Below are 19,933 nucleotides of genomic sequence, written 5' to 3' on the forward strand. Positions count from 1 at the left end.
AGGCGCGTGAGCCCAATGCCGTTTCAGTTTTGCTTGACATTTGTAAGCTGTTTATAATGAATGCCACTATAGCCTAATTTGTGTTTTATTTTACAGTTAAAAATATAATTTTATAACTACTTATTTTTCATTCTTGTTCTGTTCTGAATACCGTTAAATTTAAAATATTTGTTGTAGAGTGAGGGGAACTAAATAGGCTGTTTATATTTACCAGTATTTTAATATACAAATTACATATATTAATGTAGCCTAATTGTTTGCAATTACAAGGTTAACGGGTGTTTTTGGAGTAAGATCAATTTCTCTTTAGCGAGATTACTTCCTCTTTTTGGCCGGGTTTCATTTCTCCATGTCGTAAACTCTAGGGCGAGGCTTCTAAACCGGGGTGTTTTTAGGGGCGTGATATTCAAATGACGGTTGTTTTCTGCCGCTACATTTATCAACATGCGATCATTTGTACGATGAGATCGCCGGCATACGAATGTTTCATGAATCACACGTGAACTCTGTCGTAAGTTGATTTGTGCGCACAGATCTGCGCTCGTTTCTACGTTAGATTGATAAATGAGGCCCATTGTGTTTCCTGGACACTAAGAATAGTCACACTGAAGTAGCCTGTTCTATGGTTTTTATAGATTTATAAACTATTGGTCATCTAAATCTTGAATCAGTGAATCGTGAATACATCAACATTTATTGGAATTAATCTTTGGTGCAGAAGAGGTATTTGGGAAACTGCTAATAGTGATTGACCGACTTCATGTTTAAAAACAACAAGTCGTTTAAAAGAAGCGGGCATGGCAACACTATTGGTCACCACGTTTATGCGTAAGAGCGCTTCTTGCCAATGAAGTGTATTCTTCCAAAAGAAGGCGGGTCTACACTGTTTGATTGACATATTACATTATTTTACCTTTAAAAAGTGTGACCGCTTTAAAGAATTACACAAATGCATGCTGAGCTACACTCTCTGACATCCTTTGATTACTTAAGTTAAAAAACACTGTTTTAATTGATCATTTAAATATTTGTTTTACTTCACGAGCACACCAGGAAAACGTGTTTAAGAAGAAATTGAAAGTGAAAGGTTAGCTTTCTAAGTATAACCAATAAAGAAAGTTTAGACGCGGAGTTTCGTGTCATTTCTTGTTCACTTGCGAGAAGTATTTTAAGGTAAGTTTGTTTCCTTCAGAACAATATAACGTTTTCCTTTAGAATAATATAGGCCATAATCAGTATAAACATGCGGAAGTTCTGGCGTATTGTTAATGTTTACACATAATTCAGTTCAAACTTCAAAGCTTGAACTAAACAACAAAAGTCATAAGGACAGACTGTACTTACCAGTGAGAGATTTGGAAAAACTTTACTGAATTTCTGTTTCATTTTGAAAATGTTGATATGTTTGGCATAAATGATTAATGAAATGTTGACTAATGAATTATTCATGAAATTAGCAATGTCAAATTAATTTCTTTAGAACAGTAAAATGTCATTTTTAGACCGGGTAGATGTTGTAGTTTAGACACAATGAAGAAGCTAAAATATAGTTTTGATTTTGTTTAATATTTTTAGTCACTAAGATACACTTTCATACTTTCATTTGTATTATTTCATGGTTTTGATGACAGGACTAGTATTCTAAAATATGTAAAATATCAATAAAGTTTTGAGCAGATCTAAACATTTCCTGGTAGTGTATATTATATCATGGTTACATTTAATCCTTTACTTTTTTTACTTTTACTTTTAGTCATTTAGCAGACGCTTTTATCCAAAGCGACTTACAAATAAGAAAAAGTAATTCAAACTAAAAGCTAAAACTCTATAAATACTATATATATACACACATTTAAGAAAATAAAAGAAATTAAATAAAAATGACAAATGCATACAACAACATTTCAAAACTAAAACATTTACATGAAAACAAAAAAATAAAGCTAAAAACAATTCAAACATACACAAATAAGAAAAAGTAATTAAAACTAAAAGCTTTTAAGAAAATAAAAGAAATTAAATAAAAATGACAAATGCATACAACAACATTTCAAAACTAAAACATTTACATGAAAACAAAAAAAATAAAGCTAAAAACAATTCAAAAACATTAAAAGAACAAAAGGTATAAGAGTATAATAATGATTCTAACATAACACTAAGCCAAACGCCAAAAAACAACTACATATGTGTATGTAATCCACAGGAGATACCAAAAGAAAAAAGGATGGCATCCATCACTTTCTATGGCTGGGAAGCATTCTATGATGAAGATCGTCATCTTCAGGCAGACGAGGCACCCAAATCAGGCAGACTCTACACCATGTATCACGGCACCTCTGTTCAAACAGCTCGTCTGATCATAACAACAGGCTTTAGACAGTCAGCAGATGGAATGCTGGGACCTGGAGTTTATGTGAGCCGTGACCAGAAGAAAGCAGAGCGCTATCCTCTGAAATCACTACCTACTGACAGAGTAGTGCTTAAATTAAGCGCCGACTGTGGAAAAGTCAAAAGAATTGATAAGGACAACCATCCTCATCAGAAGACCTGGCATAGTCAGGGCTATGACACTGCCTGGGTGCCTCCCAACTGTGGCATGAAAGCTGTGCCTAGCGGTCTAGAAGAGGACTGCGTCTATGACCCACAGCGTGTCGAGGTCACAGATATTGCTCTTGCACCCAACACAGCCATCTTAAATGAACTCAAACAGCTCATTGCTCAAAACAAGAAGGGGCCATCAAATTCGAACAGCTCAGGTACTTGTACAGTGTGCAAGTTCAAACTAGGGCCTGCTCATAGTGTACAGTCATGCTGGGGGTGTGGAAAGACTATCTGCGTTCTCCTGACCAAACACGTGTGCAGTCGTTTAGAAACTTGACAGATATCATGACAGATGCATCATTCAGGAGGCTCTTCAGGTTTTTGGACTGGTTTGTTGACATGCGTCAATGCATGATGCTTGAAGTTGAGTTGAAAGCTACTTTATCTGTGTATACGAGATTGTTTACTTTCCTCATAGTTCTCAGTGACACAATTATCTTTGACATTTATGCTCTGACAAATTCTTTTTCCTGCTGATATGTGCCATTATATTTGATGTTACATTTAAAATTGAAATGTATATGATCACATAAGACTGTGAATGATCTAGGACGTTTGAAGAGATTTTTTCGATCAATCAGGAATAGGTTTTAAATGTTTTAAACATTCAGTATTGCAGACAATAAAGAGAGCCTGTCACCTTAGTCATTTCAAGTAGTCCGTGTATATGACTGGATCAATTCCTGATCTTATTACTGTACACATGCAAAAGTAATGAGGATTTCATTTGCAAAACCTCTAGGAATGTTTGCTATGGCTAGTTGCTTTTTATAGGCATACACTCTTAAAAATAAATGTGCTTCACGATGCCATAGAAGAACCTTTTTGTCTAAATGGTTCCAGAAAGAACCTTTAACATCTGAAGAACCTTTCTGTTTCACAAAAGGTTCTTTGTGGCGAAAGAAGGTTCTTCAGATTATAAAAAGGTAAGAAAGAGATGGTTCTTTAAAGAACCTTTGACTGAATGGTTCTTTGTGGAACCACAAATGGTTCTTCTATGGCATCGCTTGAAGAACCTTTTGAAGCACATTTATTTTTAAGAGTGTACAGGTATATTTCATTATAGCATAATGTTAACCTACTTTTTAAAAAGTTGCTTTGCTGTCAGTAACTATTAATTATTAAGATGTCGTCCTGTTCACAATCACATCAAGAAAAAAAAACATTTGATTTCATAATACATTCAAGCATTCAGCTTAGAAGATGGAGTGACCAGATTCTTGTCACCAAACTGTGTGAGTGCGCAAATATATTTTGAATGTATATTTTTATACTTTTAAATGACTTAAGAATATCTCCAAATTTAATTTAAAAATGAAGTACAGATACATTACATAATGTTTAATTATAGAGTTATAGAAATGATTAATTATAGAAATCAAAAATTCTTGCCTTAACACCCTGGAGCAACTGCACCGAGGCCCAGTAACTTTCTGTCACTGAGATTTAATTAATTTACAAATTAGAAATCTATTTCACAATTAATTTTTAAAATGTTTTTTTTATAATACTTAATTTTAAAGAAAATCTGTTACCAAAGAAACATTTCCAGCTGAGAAAAAAATAATTTTGCATAGTTTCTACTTCTAATTTTAAATCCTCATGAGGTGCACCCAATTCTTACAATTAAAACAATCCCGCATTTATTTACCAAGCTTTACTGATGAAAAACATACATATTTCATTGGACAGGTATTATAAACCTTGCCAATACTGAACCACTATGATATACAGTTTAAAAAAAACAGATCTCTGTACAAATATGAATGTGACGTACACCGTTTCTGTGAGGTTGCAAACAAAAATGTGAAACCACAGGGAAAGCAAGCCACTGTTGTTAAAACTGTCAGTTGTGTTTGCATCAGTAAGACATAGTGAAATGCAAAGGCTGCTACTGTTTTCAGCTGTTTTGCTGGTCTTTATGTTGAATTATGCCTTTTGCAATGAGGTCTGGAATCTCAACTGCAAGCCATGGTCCAAGCTTAGGAAAGAACAGAGATTAGCTATTCATTTAAAACGCAATAATGTCAAAGCACCAATTTTAGTAAACGAATGACAGAATGCATTTGATTTTAGACATGCAACATAACTTACTCCCAAAGCCATAAGATGAGCCAGACCAAACTTTGGGACATTCCTTGCCCACAGTGGCTTGAAGTGATCCGTCAGGCAGATTTTTCCACCTCTGTGATAAAAGATGGTTTTTGAACAATTTAGGTACATAATAAAAAAAATATAGTAAATTGTGACACTAAATTTCAAAACTCTAAACATGGAGCAAACCTGTACATCTTCGCTGTCTTCCCATCTAACTCAGGAATGGCCACTTCAGGTGCTGTGGCAGGATATGTAACTGGAATCTGGACATTAGGATAAAGATAATTACTCTGGACTTTAACAAAATATAAAATGAAGTTAAATATAATTGAATTCAAAATATCTTACATCAAATTCCATGTCAAATTCATATTTGAGAAGCTCGTGAATATACCAGCACTTTCCAAACCACCTTCACAGAAAGACGTATTTATACATTAAGGCGTTAATGAAAATATTATTACTCATAAAAGAAGAACTAGCAATAAAAAAAACTGACCTTGTGCCCTCTTTGTTGGACTCTAGACGGAACCAATCATTGTCAGCTGCTTTGTTATTTTCAACATACTGCATAACAACACCATTACTTTAAGAAGTGCATATATTTTGTTATATTCAGTTCATATGTAGTTTGTAAACAATACTGATGGGCTGTCAGATGTCAATAAGACTGAACACTTTTAACTCAGTATGACCCGTATGGTTATTCATTCATACAGCTAGCATAGTAACTTAGCTCCCTAGTAGTTTTGCATCAAAACAATGCTACAACTCACCTTTATGAGAGCCAGATATTCTTCTCGAAGTCTCTGAACCCATAGTTCTTTATCTCTTGGTCCTGAATTTGTTTTTAAAAGTGGTATTTCAGAAACTGATTTCCTTGTGGCTTCATCTGCCATGTTGACTCTAGCTGTGTCCGATTCGCAAAGAGTCGGATCTTTTTAGTCCATCTCACTGAATCATTGACCGAGAACCGTCTCGTTGAGTGCGCTTATAGTAGTAAAAGCATAATACATCATATGTTTGCATATTCAATTCTATGACAGTTCTATAAGCACACGTTATAAACGGCAATATGCGCCTACAGAGGGCTTTATTGGAACGTGGGACGTCAGGGATCCCGTGATGGTGTGAATCGGTTCATTAAAATGAACAGTTCAAAAGAACCGAGTCGCGGAAATGAGTCAGACCTCTCATCACAGGAGGAACCAAAATATATGTGCCCCGTGACGTCACAGTCCTTTATTTAAGGTGAAGTTTGTTATTAAAAGATGCTAACAAGTATTATATCAGAAAAATATCATATGCTAATAATACAACGTTCCGAATACGTTTTATTCGCCAGTCGTGTTTTCATGGGTGTGCGAATGAACAGCAGTGTGTTTCTGCACGGAACTGTTTCATAGCTGCTCTTCTTTAAATGACTGCACTGTTCAGCTGGTTCCGCCGCTAGAGTCTGTAGTTGAGTGGTCATTACATCCCTCAGCATCCTTTCACCTTACTCTCTTCCAGCGGTCACTGCATGCACAAAGCTTGCATTTTAGTATGATTTCAGGAAATAATTTTTGCATACTGTAATTGCACAGCCCACAGTTATTCAGCGTAAGTAGACAGACTTTTAAAGCCTAGCATAATATTCCCAAATGCATGCTTATTGATCATCGTTCATATGTAATTATTAATCCCTGATAACGCGCTCAAATGCATTAATAAGTGTGCAGATTATTCATTAACATCACTGTTGATTTGTGTACTAGCAGATTCTAAAATTATATACTTTCCCCCCATTATTTGATTTCTTTTCTTGTATCCTTTGTATCCATTTATGTGAAATGGGCATAATATGGTCAATTATTTTTAAGGATGCATGATCCAGTGTTGTGAATTATTATTATTATTATTACTATTGTCTCTCGCAGTTCAGAAGATCAGCGCCTCTCATTTGGCTTGTGGGTTCCCATGGGCAGTGTGCTGGCCTTGTCAACCCGTCCAGGGCGCCAAAACTCCCCTTTTCCACAAGATAGACCCTTGTCACGGTGGGATAGGAGAGATGGACGGCTACCTAACCCAGGGAGCTTTGACGGTTTGCATCGCAACTGTAAAGGTCTCTGTTGATTTTGTATGCATTTTCATAAGTTCCATTAAAATATGTTCATTTTAAGTGAGACATCCTGACAAGTGATGGTCTGTTAGATGTCATTTCAATGTTTGTGTGTCTAGATGTATTTCCACAGCAGATTGAAGGAGTGAAACTGGTGATCAATAAGACCCTCAGCAGCTTTTTCAAGGTTTGTTCATATATGGTACAGTTATGAGACCGTTTAGGACAGTTAAGTGAAATTTATCACTATTCAGCATTACATTTTGCCAAAGGACTAATGGATGCTTTTTGTGGTTTAATTCTCACCTCAGGTCAGTCACACATTTCACCTCAGTGCTGTTGCTCCATCCAGTTATCGCTTTCATGCTGAACACCTACAATCAGACACTGACAGCAAAGAGACGGTAAGAATCTGAAACAGTGCATTCGTTCCTGTTCAAGTGGATTTCTGTAGTATTAGGGCAGGGGTTAAGGGCCTTCAACAACATTCTTATCAAAATGTATTGCCAAGAAGTACAGTACATTTGAGCAGAGGCATAAATAGTTATTCTGTTATTCCTCTGCATGACCGTTTCACTTGGTTATGCTGGAAATTACATTAGAAGTTTACAAGCTGCTCTCACACTGACAAATTCAACACTTTTAGTTTAGAATCAGGACTGTGGGTTTGTTTTGAATTAGGAGTACAGTAAGAAAAACCGTAATAATGATAATAAACTTTATTTTAGGTGCTTATATAAAAAAAGGAAAAGAAGAGAACAGAAAAAACAGTATAAACGATCAAAAAAGTGAATTATTAGTACAATTTAAAATAGATAGATTTATTGGAATAAGAGTCTTTCTTAATGATTTTGGTGAATGAAAGTAATCATTTCATAAAAATAAATAAAGTACTGACCCAATTATTTGAATGGTAGAGTATAAAAGCATATGATAGTATACATATCAAACAAATAAATTAATAAATTGAAAACAAAAATGTGTCAATATGATTGTTGGATAGGAATGTTGTTTTTGAAGTAACAAAGGATGTTGTTCTGGAAATATGCCTTCACTTCATGTGGACATGAAATGGACTTATTTTGGCATTACTGGATAACTTGGATGTTGGAGGCTTTTCTTACAAAATTGCAAAGAATGAGTTAGGTAACTTATTTAACATAGACCTAATCATAATCATCAGTTATTAATAGCTTATGACTCCTACTGCATGTTATGCAATGATTGAATACTAAAAACCTGCAATACAAGCTTCTAGGTTTCTTGGAACACATTTCAAAAGCTGTGCAGCTGTGCATCTTTATGAGCAGTAATCAGGGCATTTAAACAATATTGTTCACCTAATGGACATTGACTTGAAGTGTGTTTTCAATGATGTTCTGTGTATATAGGGCTCACCCATGCTTATTGGGGAAATGGACTCCTCTGGCAGCTTAAATGCACACTCTTTGTTCCATCTTAGTGAGAGAATAAGAGCTAAAGCAGTATTTCAGGTAAATAGCAGTGGTATGCAATATTGCATTAGTTAAAATAAATACTTTTGAACAACTATGTGGACTGACTGCTTATTCTTTAATAGACTCAACAGGCACAGTTTGTCACATGGCAGTTTGAGACGGAGTATAGTGGTAGTGACTTCACAGCAGCGGTTACTATGGCCAACCCCGACATTCTGAGGGAATCAGGTATGATCGTGTGAGTCCCTCATTAAAGGAATGTGCATTAGTTACAACAAAGCAATGCCTTCCAGGCAGAACAGGTTTTTCTTTGGTTGTCTCTGTATATCATTTTGATGAATTGCTCTGTTTGCCCATTGAGGAAAATTGTTTTTGGCTGTAAGTTATTTTCAATGCTTCTTGAGTGGCATTGCATTCATTTTAAATTCCATAAGCCAGCCTGCTTCTGTTAAAGGGGTCCTGTTATGCCCTTTTACGAAGTGGGCTCTAACCCACGATCGCGATCGACGTGTTTAGCACTGTCCCAGTAGCTCTCAAAAATAACAGAAAAATAGTGCAAAAATACATTACATTTTTCCAGTCTTTGTACTGTATTTTTTAACGTATTTTTCCGTTCTTTTCGGGAGTATGGGACAGTGACAAAAAAAAAAATACATCATGTCTGAGTCTGTAAACGGGAAGTTAGCAGAGGCCAGAGAAGCATGCTAAGTTCACATACTTGTTTCTCCGAAGTTATTCTACTTTAATCTACGGGATTCGTGGCCTAATGGTTAGAGAGTCGGACTCATAACCCAAAGGTTGTGGGTTCGAGTCTCGTACCGGCAGGGATTGTAGGTGGGGGGAGTGAATGTACAGCACTCTCTCCCACCTGCAATACCACGACTGAGGCACCGAACCCCAACTGCTCCCCGGGCGCCGCAGCATAAATGGCTGCCCACTGCTCCGGGTGTGTGTTCACGGTTTGTGTGTGTTCACTGATGTGTGTGTGCACGTTGGATGGGTAAATGCAGAGCACTAATTCCGAGTATGGGTCACCATACTTGGCCACACGTCACTTCACATCACATTAAAATGTGTGTTCTGTGCAGGGTTGCCAGGTTTTCACAACAAAACCCACCCAATTGCTACTCAAAACTAGCCCAATCGCATTTGTAAAAATCACGTTCCGGGGGTAAAATACACGTTTTTTGGTGGGGTTCCTCTAGTAAAAATCTAATTTTAAGGGTCTAAATATAAAAATCTTAAACCTGAGGACATGAAAAAAAAAAACCTTGCAACAGTGTTAATGTAGCCCAATTCCACGGGGAAACCGCAGCAATACTGGCAACACTGGTTCTGTTTCAGAATGTCTGTTTTTGTTTCGGTCCACGTGTGTCCACCTACTGCCAATTTAACCAATAGTATTTCGACACCCGGGTTGCCAGTTTGTGGAAAATACAGTGTATCGAAGCCATGGAAGCCAGCAAATGAACAGGGTCAGAGATCGCAAATTCTCCCCGCCATAAAAAAACAGCCTTGGCATCCATCTAAAAAGCTCTATGGTCAGAGGCATATTAAAACGCAATTAACTTAAAGTGTAAGCCTTTGTAAAAATCACGTTCCGGGGGTAAAATACACGTTTTTTGGTGGGGTTCCTCTAGTAAAAATCTAATTTTAAGGGTCTAAATAACATGATAAGGGTCTAATCATGTTATTTGGGTTGCTTAAACCTGAGGACATGAAAAAAAAAAACCTTGCAACAGTGTTAATGTAGCCCAATTCCACGGGGAAACCGCAGCAATACTGGCAACACTGGTTCTGTTTCAGAATGTCTGTTTTTGTTTCGGTCCACGTGTGTCCACCTACTGCCAATTTAACCAATAGTATTTCGACACCCGGGTTGCCAGTTTGTGGAAAATACAGTGTATCGAAGCCATGGAAGCCAGCAAATGAACAGGGTCAGAGATCGCAAATTCTCCCCGCCATAAAAAAACAGCCTTGGCATCCATCTAAAAAGCTCTATGGTCAGAGGCATATTAAAACGCAATTAACTTAAAGTGTAAGCCTTGTTGCCTTCCATTATCAGTTGTGCTCCTTCCTGTTGCATGTCCTCAATCTGGCAACGCATGTGAGCGTTGAGTCTACATAGAAGGAGAGGGAGAAACAATGCTCTCCAATATTTTGAATTCGGACTGTAGTTCAATTGCTGGCTGTCAATATCACATACTGCACCTAAAATGTTGTTATCTGTTTGCATTTGCTTTTCTTTGTGACAGTTATCATGGTTGCACACTTTCTCCAAAGCGTATCCCCACAGCTGGTTCTGGGGGGAGAGCTGGTGTACCATCGAGGTCGAGCAGAAGAAGGGGGCATACTCACCCTGGCAGGCCAGTACTCAGGTTAGAGCAGTCATCTGTTTGTTATACACCAGTATAAGTCATCCTAAACAGCTACGTCTTCAGTGTCACTCCTATTTGTGTGTACAATGTTCTTCTGTTTCTCAATGGCACTTGAGACTCAAATGTCCTATCTTTTCTGTCTTAGGGCCAAATTGGGTTGCAACACTGAATGCTGGTAAAGGAGGTGCACATGCCAGCTACTACCACAGGGCAAATAAACAGGTATGGTGGTGTCGAAAGGATATGATGATATTTCACAGTAATAGTTTCGTAATGCTGCAGTCTGTAATTCATCTCCACAGATTCAGATGGGAGTGGAGTTTGAGGCAAGCACTAGGACCCAGGAAACAACCTTTTCTTTTGGTTACCAGATGGAACTTCCTGAAGCTAAAATGGTCTTCAAAGGTAATGAGGGCAGATATACTCACTGTGCAGTGTCTCACAAATTAGTAACTACTCAAACACTGGAACGGAGAAATCTTTTTTGATATCAGTTTTCACTGTTTTTTGATTGATTCTACGGAGCCTCAGAATTGACATGCAGAATAAAATATCTATATCGTGTTACCTCATTTTAAATATATTGTGTGCATATTTTACTAATCCGTTCTGTTCATAGAATGCTCACAATTTACTTAAAACGAGGTAACAAATTAGTACATCGTGCTGACATACTAATAAGTCATGGGAATGAATTGTTAATTCATGGCCATGATATAAATATTTTTATTCTCACATGTCTTGTCTGGGGCTCTGTATGATTCCAAATATGTCACAAAACATATTATTAATCCCCCAATTTCAGCCCAAACTGAATTTCTTTGCAGGGCAGAATTTAACCCTATATTTTAAAGCTCATTTGAACCATTTACTCAAATACTCATACTCAAATTTGTGTTTTGTTTTTCATACTTTCCATTCTAGACTGTAACAGTAGCATTCAGGTAGTAAACATCCCATTAGAATATACATAGACAAATAACAGTACATGTCTTATAATGGAAGGCCTTTTATTAACAAATTTCTTTACATGTATTTTGAAACATGCATTTTTGTAAAACACTTGTCTAGTTTGCATTCTGCTCTGAGCTGTGTCAGTGTTTACTACACTCCATTTAACATCTTTGACCTTGTTTAAATCCACAGAAGGACACACATTTTCCCTCTAAAATCAGCACAGAAAATGAAAGAGGTTGCAGGCTTTATCTTGGCCTGGCAATAACAATTAAACTTTATGATGTTACACAATAGTGCAGTCTGTTTCTCTAGAATCCTCAAGTCTGTGAAGTGGATTGGCACTGTTATTGTTACTGATATATGAATAAGTTAAATTAAACAAGCGAGAAAAGGTACCTTATTCTATACACTACTGTTCAAAAATCTGGGTAAGGTTTTTTAGTGCTTTTGAAAGAAGTCTCATAATTAAGGCTGCATAGTTTGAACAAAAACACAATACAAACAGTAATATTAAGAAATACGTATATGTATATTCATATGACCTAACTAAAAAGTAAGCAATATTACATGCGTTTGAAAATAAAAATGAATTAAAAAAATGTGTTCTACTGTCGGGGGTCTGCCATCGGGAGTTAAAAGGGATGTTATGTGACCCCACCCCCCACCACCACCACCACCACTTTTTTTCACTCCTAATGAGTTTGTATACTTCCATGCACAAGCTAGTGAATAGGCTTTTGGTCATTTACTTGCAGAAAGTTTTCTGTGGGAGTTAGTGTTAGGCGCTACTAGAATACAGGGGGCGCCAACACTAATCTTGCATACCCCTCGCCAAATGTGCAGTTGCGCGCCCCTGCCACGACATAAGGATGTTGTTACCTCGACAAAACTATCTCGTGGCCACGACATATTATCATGTTCCCACGAGTTAACAACACAACAAAATTAAGTAAACTGAACATGTCGCCTCCCGGTCACCGTATAAAGGTTCAGTAAAATAAATGTATTTATGTATTTCAAATATATTTTAGTATATTTCTTTTTCACTAGGGTAATGTGTTTAACAGAATGATTAAATTTAGGATTAATATTTAACTCATAATTTCTGTCGATCATTTTGATGTTTTTTTAGGAATGTTGGACAGCCGCTGTATCATTGGTGGGGTTCTGGAAAAGCGGCTTTATCCCCTTCCTGCCACATTGATCATGGGGGCTTTTGTCAACCACAGAGCAGACAAGTTACAGGTCGGTCTTGGGGTCAACGTTGGTTAGATACTAAACCTAACTTAAAAGAGGCACCGCTTAGGACTGGGGACTTCAGAAACCACCTTCATGTCTGCCCAAAGACACTGGTCCACCACAGACAATGGACAGAACAGGCAAGCTAATCAAAGCCCTCTTTGCCATACTGGACAATCATGCAGTTCATGGCAAGCAGGAATGAGGGCTGAAAAAGACCGGGAATGTGCCCTCTATGTCGGTTCCATCCTGTATGAAGGATTTTACTTATATTGGCCCCAAAGTAACCTGAGATAAATATTCAAAGATTATCTTAACTTAAGAAGATGGCAACTTCTGTAACTGTGGGAGGAGACCACACAAATGAATATATAGTTTCAGCTTCCTGTGACTTCTCTATTAAAGATCAATTTTTTGTAGCAAACTCCAAATACAATTCACTCCTAAATCAATGTCAAGCCAAACATATAGAAGATTAGCAAAGAGGTGGGCCATTTATCAAGTATCATTCCCTCATTCAAACAAAAACACCCTCTTCTCTGCTTGTTAAGCTAAACCTGAAGACTTCTTGGGGGTCGGTATAATGGCAAGTACACACAGAAAAATAAGGGGCCAGAATTGTACCTAGGGTGTGTTAGGGTTAGGGTTACATATTAGTACCTTAGAGTAGTAATACGTACCCTTAAGGTACTAATATGTACCTATTAGGGGTAAAAAAGGTACAAATATGTCCTTTTAAGGGTACTGCTCCAGGGACAAGCTGTTGTAACTCAAAAGGTACAATTTTAAACCCCTTTTTTTCTGTGTATGATGATGGAAGGAAACAGAGTGACATTGTGAACTGTATAAGGATGCATTGTGCATTCTGAAGCATGACTGCCACTGGTTCACAGGAATGCAGGTATGACCTGTATTATATCATTTCAGGAGTGAGAACCACATGTAAATGCTCAAGAGAATCCCCTAAATTAACACAACTTAAACCCGGTTCACATCAAGGACTGAAAGTGGACTTAATAAAGTGGGCATTTGCGGGTTGTGATATTTTGGTCTTATTTCTATAGCGCAACTGAGAGAAAGAATTGCATCATAATGTGCGAATGAGCAAGGCTCGTACCTCTTTACCTGTGATTTACTTGCACTGCATACACAGAAGAGAGGCACATCTCTGATGCAAGTTTAAATATGTCTTTAACAGCTGTTCAGTTTGGTTCTGTGCATACAGCATGTAATTTTGGTAAATGCAGTTGCCACTAAATTAACGTTGTAAAATGTGGTTGTCATTCCCGTAAATTACGAAACTGTTTATACTTAAGATTAAGCACTAAGGTGAAGTGACTATTGAAATTTGGCTGCAGTTTGTATGCTGGCCATGTGATTAATGAGACTGTTTTGGGGTGATTCGTCTTTTATGTTTCAGGGTTGATTTTTATTAAAACTGACAGATTTCAGCTTTTTTCATTTTTGTTATATGAAGGACACATTCAAACTGTCTTGGGAACTTTTACCATGCTCTTATCGTTTTTTTGCTACTTTTCAAATGACACGACTGTATCCAAAGGTCAGAAGTATTGTAGATACTTTTGGCTTCAGGTCAAATCTTGATATCGTTATAAAGATCTGCTGTAAATAAAGCAGCGAGTAAATGGTTGTGTTCTTTCTGTCAGTTTTCTCAAGCACCTGTCTCACAGATGAATGTAATATATAGAAACAAGAAGTTTTGTGAGGAATTTTGAAACTAAAAAATAAGATTTATATTGCATTTACACAAGTTCTACACACTTCCAAAGTTGATAGAAATAAGTAGGGAATCCAGCCTCAAACTAACTTATGATAAACACTAGCACTTATAGACATAGAGGTTATATAGGCACATGCAAAGTTTCTGAATCCTTACATATTATAAGGATACTGTATTCCCAACAAATATTCCTAACGGGAACTCTATATAGTCCCAACAAATATGATTTAGGAAGAAAATCTTGACTGCAAATTACATAGCATGTTCCCATTCCCTTTCACTCCATCTCCAATAGTCTTGTGTCTCTCAACTTGTAAAGGCAGCTAGTCAAATCCAGTCAAGTCACCTTTATTTCTATAGCACTTTATACAATCCAGATTGTTTCAAAGCAGCTTCACAGTAAAAATAGCAGAATCAGTTATGGAAACTCACTTTTATTAAGATTCTACTTTAAAGCAGCTCAGGAAAGACAATTGAGTAATTATTTTGCTTAAGTCAGTTCAGTGTTGTTTCAGTTCAATTCAATAACAGTATAAAGTTATTAAATTTGGAAAGAAGTTCACTTCAGCTATAAGCAGCTCTTCAGAAGGCAGTAATGTTGTTATCCAGTCAATTCAATTTTCATTCAGTTCAGTTGGTTAACTGTAAGTTGTAAAGCAGTTCTATAGAAGACAATCATCCAGCTTATTTCAGTTTGTTTTTATTTGATGGTGTCTGTGCAGTCATATTGATAATATTACTGAATATTAAGTGTTTTTAGGCTTCAACTAAGCAAGCTAAAGTCAACAATGGCAAGAAACCCAAACTCTCAAAATCAGATGACAAAAATGGAGAAAAAAAGGTTTTCCTCTGGCCAAATGAATGAACATGTTATTATATGAAGCTGTAGATGCTTAAATAAATGTAAGAAAGAAACCAACCACAATTTAGTATGCAAAAACATGACTCATGCCTGTGGCCAAAGCCTGATGTTAAGTACATTTACCGTGATATTTCTTATGTAATTGCAGAAAATTCTGGAAGAGATAAAACACAAAATGTTGGAGGAACATGAGTAATCACACACTATAATGCAAAAACAAAACAAAAATGATTCATCTGGGAAGAGAATTACGCTATAGCATTATAAAATAGAAATAAAAGTATTTAGTATCAAATTTCCTATGTTTATTTATTTATTGCAATTGCAGGTAGGTCACTTGCAAGACATTTAAAGGTCCCCTGAAATGCTTAGAAACACGCAGCGTTACTCTATGTGTTGATGTCCTTTTAACTGAAACAGGAAGACAGGGCGGGACATATCAAGCAGCCCCGCCCCTTTTTAAAATAGCCAAAAGCATTCGTTTATATCACAGCTTGGTAGGGATGGGCGATACCACATTTTTTTCATGTGATACGATACCGATACTTTTTGTTACAATTTTACCGATACTGCTTGTAATTTTAAATGTGTATGTGATTTGTCAAAATAATGTTAATTTAAATATATATACAGTGGTGTGAAAAAGTGTTGGCCCCCTTCCTGATTTCTTATTTTTTTGCATGTTTGTCACTTTAATGTTTCAGATCATCAAACAAATTAAAAAATTTGTCAAAGATAACACAAGTGAACACAACATGCAGTTTTTAAATGAAGGTTTTTATTATTAAGGGAAAATAAAATCCAAAACTACATGGCCCTGTGTGAAGAAGTGTTTGCCCCCCTGTTAAAACTGTGGTTTATCACACCTGAGTTCAATTTCTCTAGCCACACCCAGGCCTGATTACTGCCACACCTGTTCGCAATCAAGAAATCTCTTAAATAGGACCTGCCTGACAAAGTGAAGTAGACCAAAAGATCCTCAAAAGCTAGACATCATGCCGAGATCCAAAGAAATTCAGAAACAAATAAGCAAGAAAGTAATGGTCTGGACAAAAATGGTCTGCATGGCAGAGTTCCAAGACGAAAACCGCTATATTATTACACTTAAAGGCAAATTACATACACATACTGGCCCTTAATAACTCAAAAGTAAGCAAATTTAACAACAAATAAAAATGTTTAAACAACCTTCTTACAAAAATATTGATTAAATAACATAAATCTTAATAAAATAATCAAAAATACCAACAACATAAACTGTGCATATTTTTTTACTTATTTCCTATTTTTAAACAGGCAGTTTTTCTTATTCTTCAACATTCTATTGTACTATCTTCATATTTTACAAAACAATATTGATTAAATAACATAACAAATCTTAATAAAATAAAATAAAATACCAACAACATACACTGTGCATACTTTTACTTATTTCTTCATTTTGAACTGACCATCTTTTCTTCATCTTCAACTTTCCCTCATGGAGACCTAAAATGTCCTCAGGAAGTCAAAATTTATTGGTATTACTATAACGTAAGGAATACCAGGACACCCCACACAAATGCACACACAAACACACGCACTTTATATTTATTCTTATTCGCCTAAAGATTACGAAAGAGACAGGGAGTACAGTAAATAAGTTAACTAATTATTGTGCTCTTTGTACCTGGATAGGGTTTGCCTATGGGATTACATCTCTGCCACAATTCTGCGCGTGAAAGATCATATTTTGAGCGCGCAAAAGTGTGTTTTGCATGTGCGCGAACTGAGTTTTGTGGAGAAAATGTTTGTCTCGCAAAGAAGAAAGTATTTAGAGTGCACGAAAATCAATTTTGCATTTAAAATAAGTTTTTGGATGTGTGGAGACCTCTTTTGCGCGTGCAACGTTTCACTAGCTTGCTCCCTTGATGCCCGCCCTCAGTGCTCTCTAAATGCCAGCAGCTCGCTTGCTCAACACAACCCAGCGTTACAATATGCCATAATTCCAGCCAATCAGAGACGAGGCTGCTAAATTCTGATTGGCTGCCTTGACAACCAATCACAACATTTCTTGCATTACCTCGACATGCATAATTATTATGCAAGTTGATATTCTGATCATATTTTTTTCCAAGCACATTTGACCAATTCCAAATGACATCAATCTTAATAACTACTATTAATCTTGTATTAAATCACTTATAATCTATATATTATTGTTCATGAAGGCTGGAAGTGAATAATTTCTTATATTTAGGTGTGCATAATTATTAAGCAGATTTTCTTTTACAAATAAGCTGAGACTGAAAGTCAAAAATGATTCAATGCAGATGAGAAATATTCATAACTAATACAATACTAGAAATTGCAAAGTGAATACATAACCATTGGACAGCAAAATGCTCAGTGGGTCAGCAGAGTCAGTCAAAAACATGTAGAGAAGAAAAGATGCATGTTAAGTGCAAAAGAATTAGGAATTAAGGTGAAGAATTAGGTGTGAAATCACCAGGAACCATTTAGTCTCCAGCACCACCATTTTCCAGAACTGCAAGCTACCTGGAGTCTCCAGAAGTACAAGGTGTCAGGTTCTCAGAGTCTTAGCTTTAGTATAGAATCCTAAAAAATGACCCCTATGTAATAAGAATCACATATTGAAGAGTAGTAAAATACTTGAAGACTGATTTATATATATATACGTATATATAAATGTGACTCTGTGGTGGGTCTAAAACTTTGCTTGGGTTCCGAATATAATTCTAGTTTACTTTTTATTGAATACAGTGCACTATACACTTTTATTAAAAAAAAAAAGTATGTGAACCTGTAGGCATATGCACATTTTTTATAACAATAATATGCTTTGTTGTTGTCACATGACCTTGCAACTTGTTTAGTTATAATTTTTAAAGTTTTGGGGGGACAAAAGTCAACTTTTGAAAGTTTGATCAAACACCAAATCAAAATAAAGTTACTAAAAATCTAATCTGTTCATCACACTGCAAATGCCATGTCATAACTGCAACATATCAAATTTTCATATGGTGTATGTCGAGATATGTATCACTGTATTGATTTATACATCCTGTTCACCTTTAAACCGGTATTTTAAACTTGTCTTGGATATTTTGATCATGCAATATCTGCTGTCTGATTATAGTCAGGTACAGTATAGTGGAATACGCCGGCCCACCTGTCCTCTTAATTCCCTCCTGCACATGTGCTGCAGTGAGCTGTTGTTTGAGTCAAATGAGCTCTGACTCCAGCCTTCATGAACAATAATATATAGATTATAAGTGATTATAGAACGTTGCATGCGCAAAAGAGGTCTGCACACATCCAAAAACGTATTTTAAAAGCAAAATGGATTTTCGTGCTCTCGAAATACTTTTTTCTTTGCGAAACGAACATTTTCTCCACAAAACTCAGAGAGCGCGCGTGCAAAATTTTGTGCGCTCAAAATATGATCTTTCACGCGCAGAATTGTGGCAGAGATCTAAGCCTATAGCCTCCCTGAAAACTCTCCTGTAGCATCTTTTGTCGGACAGAGGGAGACTGGGCAGCTTTTTGTTCAGCCTCTTTATACGTTTCAGGGTGTGTTGTTTGTAAATGTTTAAAAAGGTTGCTTGTATTGTTGCTGTGTGAGACTCTCTTATCACAAATAGTGCATCGTGCAATATTTTTTTCCGCTGTTGAGAAGTAGCACCACACCACGATACGTTTCCTGGTTTCTGCCATCGTGCCAACCACATGCCAGCCACAATCTCATCCATATTGCTATAAAAGATAGCATTCTGTGTAGAATTCAAATAGCTCAGATACATTTTGTGGTGTGCGCCGACTCGCACATGTGATCTGCACCGTGCTATCGTGTCTCTGGACCAGAGCAGAGTGTGTCAGCGTGACAGCGAGAAACCAGACTTCTTTTTTTCCTCAATGGAAATCATATTTACACTGTTTGAATCGTTCCCTGTCCCCTATATAGTGCACTACGTGCCATTCACTGTACAGAAAATACTAATTCTGTGGACAAGTGACCGATTTCAGCGTCTATTTTATAGTGTAGGGGGCGGGCGCTTCAGATTCTAGAGAGCATTTGATTGGACAGAAAGCTTGATGAGAAGCTGAAGTACGACGTGACGTCAAAAAATTTGTTGAGCCGTTTGACTAACTGCCAGCTTTGAATGCTTATATCTTCTAAATGCGAATTTTGTCACTGTTTTGGAGCACACGGCCTTATAGATAACCTTAAGACTAACATATTGATACTAACACCCAAAAAACTTTAATTTGGATTTCATGGGGACTTTAAAATAAGCTTGTTCAACCAATATTTCTTTGAAAAAATATATACTGTATATTAATAATAACATTGTTCATTCATATCACAAAGCTTCTGCTTACTATGTTCAGAACAACATAATTCCCTTTATCAGTAATTGTGCTTGTGGCAGGTGCATGCTGGGTGGAGATTGAGGAGGACGACAGATGAGATTCCATCCTGAAGACTGGAACAAC

At 36.6% G+C, this 19,933-nt stretch overlaps 3 protein-coding genes across 4 annotated transcripts; 2 read left to right on the forward strand and 1 right to left on the reverse strand.

Annotated features, from left to right (window-relative positions):
• Positions 1 to 921: 921 nt before the first annotated feature.
• Positions 922 to 3,429, forward strand: LOC107574695 (uncharacterized). Its single transcript, XM_016261133.1, has 2 exons — positions 922 to 1,173; positions 2,207 to 3,429. The coding sequence occupies exon 2, from the start codon at positions 2,228 to 2,230 to the stop codon at positions 2,879 to 2,881; it is 654 nt and encodes a 217-aa protein (XP_016116619.1). The 5' UTR covers positions 922 to 1,173; positions 2,207 to 2,227; the 3' UTR covers positions 2,882 to 3,429.
• A 723-nt stretch (positions 3,430 to 4,152) lies between these two features.
• Positions 4,153 to 5,645, reverse strand: LOC107574697 (ubiquitin-fold modifier-conjugating enzyme 1). Its single transcript, XM_016261134.1, has 6 exons — positions 5,478 to 5,645; positions 5,201 to 5,268; positions 5,050 to 5,113; positions 4,888 to 4,964; positions 4,699 to 4,789; positions 4,153 to 4,585 (listed from the first exon to the last, which is right to left on the reverse strand). Exons 1-6 carry the CDS (start codon positions 5,598 to 5,600, stop codon positions 4,505 to 4,507), a joined length of 504 nt encoding a protein of 167 aa, XP_016116620.1. The 5' UTR covers positions 5,601 to 5,645; the 3' UTR covers positions 4,153 to 4,504.
• Positions 5,646 to 6,156: 511 nt separating this feature from the next.
• On the forward strand, positions 6,157 to 13,498 carry LOC107574698 (mitochondrial import receptor subunit TOM40B-like). 2 transcript variants are annotated; one of them, XM_016261135.1, is made up of 10 exons: positions 6,157 to 6,303; positions 6,621 to 6,805; positions 6,922 to 6,989; positions 7,114 to 7,206; positions 8,194 to 8,295; positions 8,382 to 8,487; positions 10,515 to 10,637; positions 10,783 to 10,859; positions 10,940 to 11,042; positions 12,727 to 13,498. In XM_016261135.1, exons 2-10 carry the CDS (start codon positions 6,661 to 6,663, stop codon positions 12,864 to 12,866), a joined length of 957 nt encoding a protein of 318 aa, XP_016116621.1. In that variant the 5' UTR covers positions 6,157 to 6,303; positions 6,621 to 6,660; the 3' UTR covers positions 12,867 to 13,498. The 2 variants fall into 2 exon arrangements, with proteins under 2 accessions (XP_016116621.1, XP_016116622.1); XM_016261136.1 differs by having other exon boundaries at positions 6,626 to 6,805.
• Positions 13,499 to 19,933: the final 6,435 nt, after the last annotated feature.

The sequence above is a fragment of the Sinocyclocheilus grahami genome, unplaced genomic scaffold, assembly GCF_001515645.1.
Source record: "Sinocyclocheilus grahami isolate Dianchi unplaced genomic scaffold, SAMN03320097.WGS_v1.1 scaffold2312.1, whole genome shotgun sequence".
Lineage (NCBI taxonomy): Eukaryota > Metazoa > Chordata > Actinopteri > Cypriniformes > Cyprinidae > Sinocyclocheilus > Sinocyclocheilus grahami.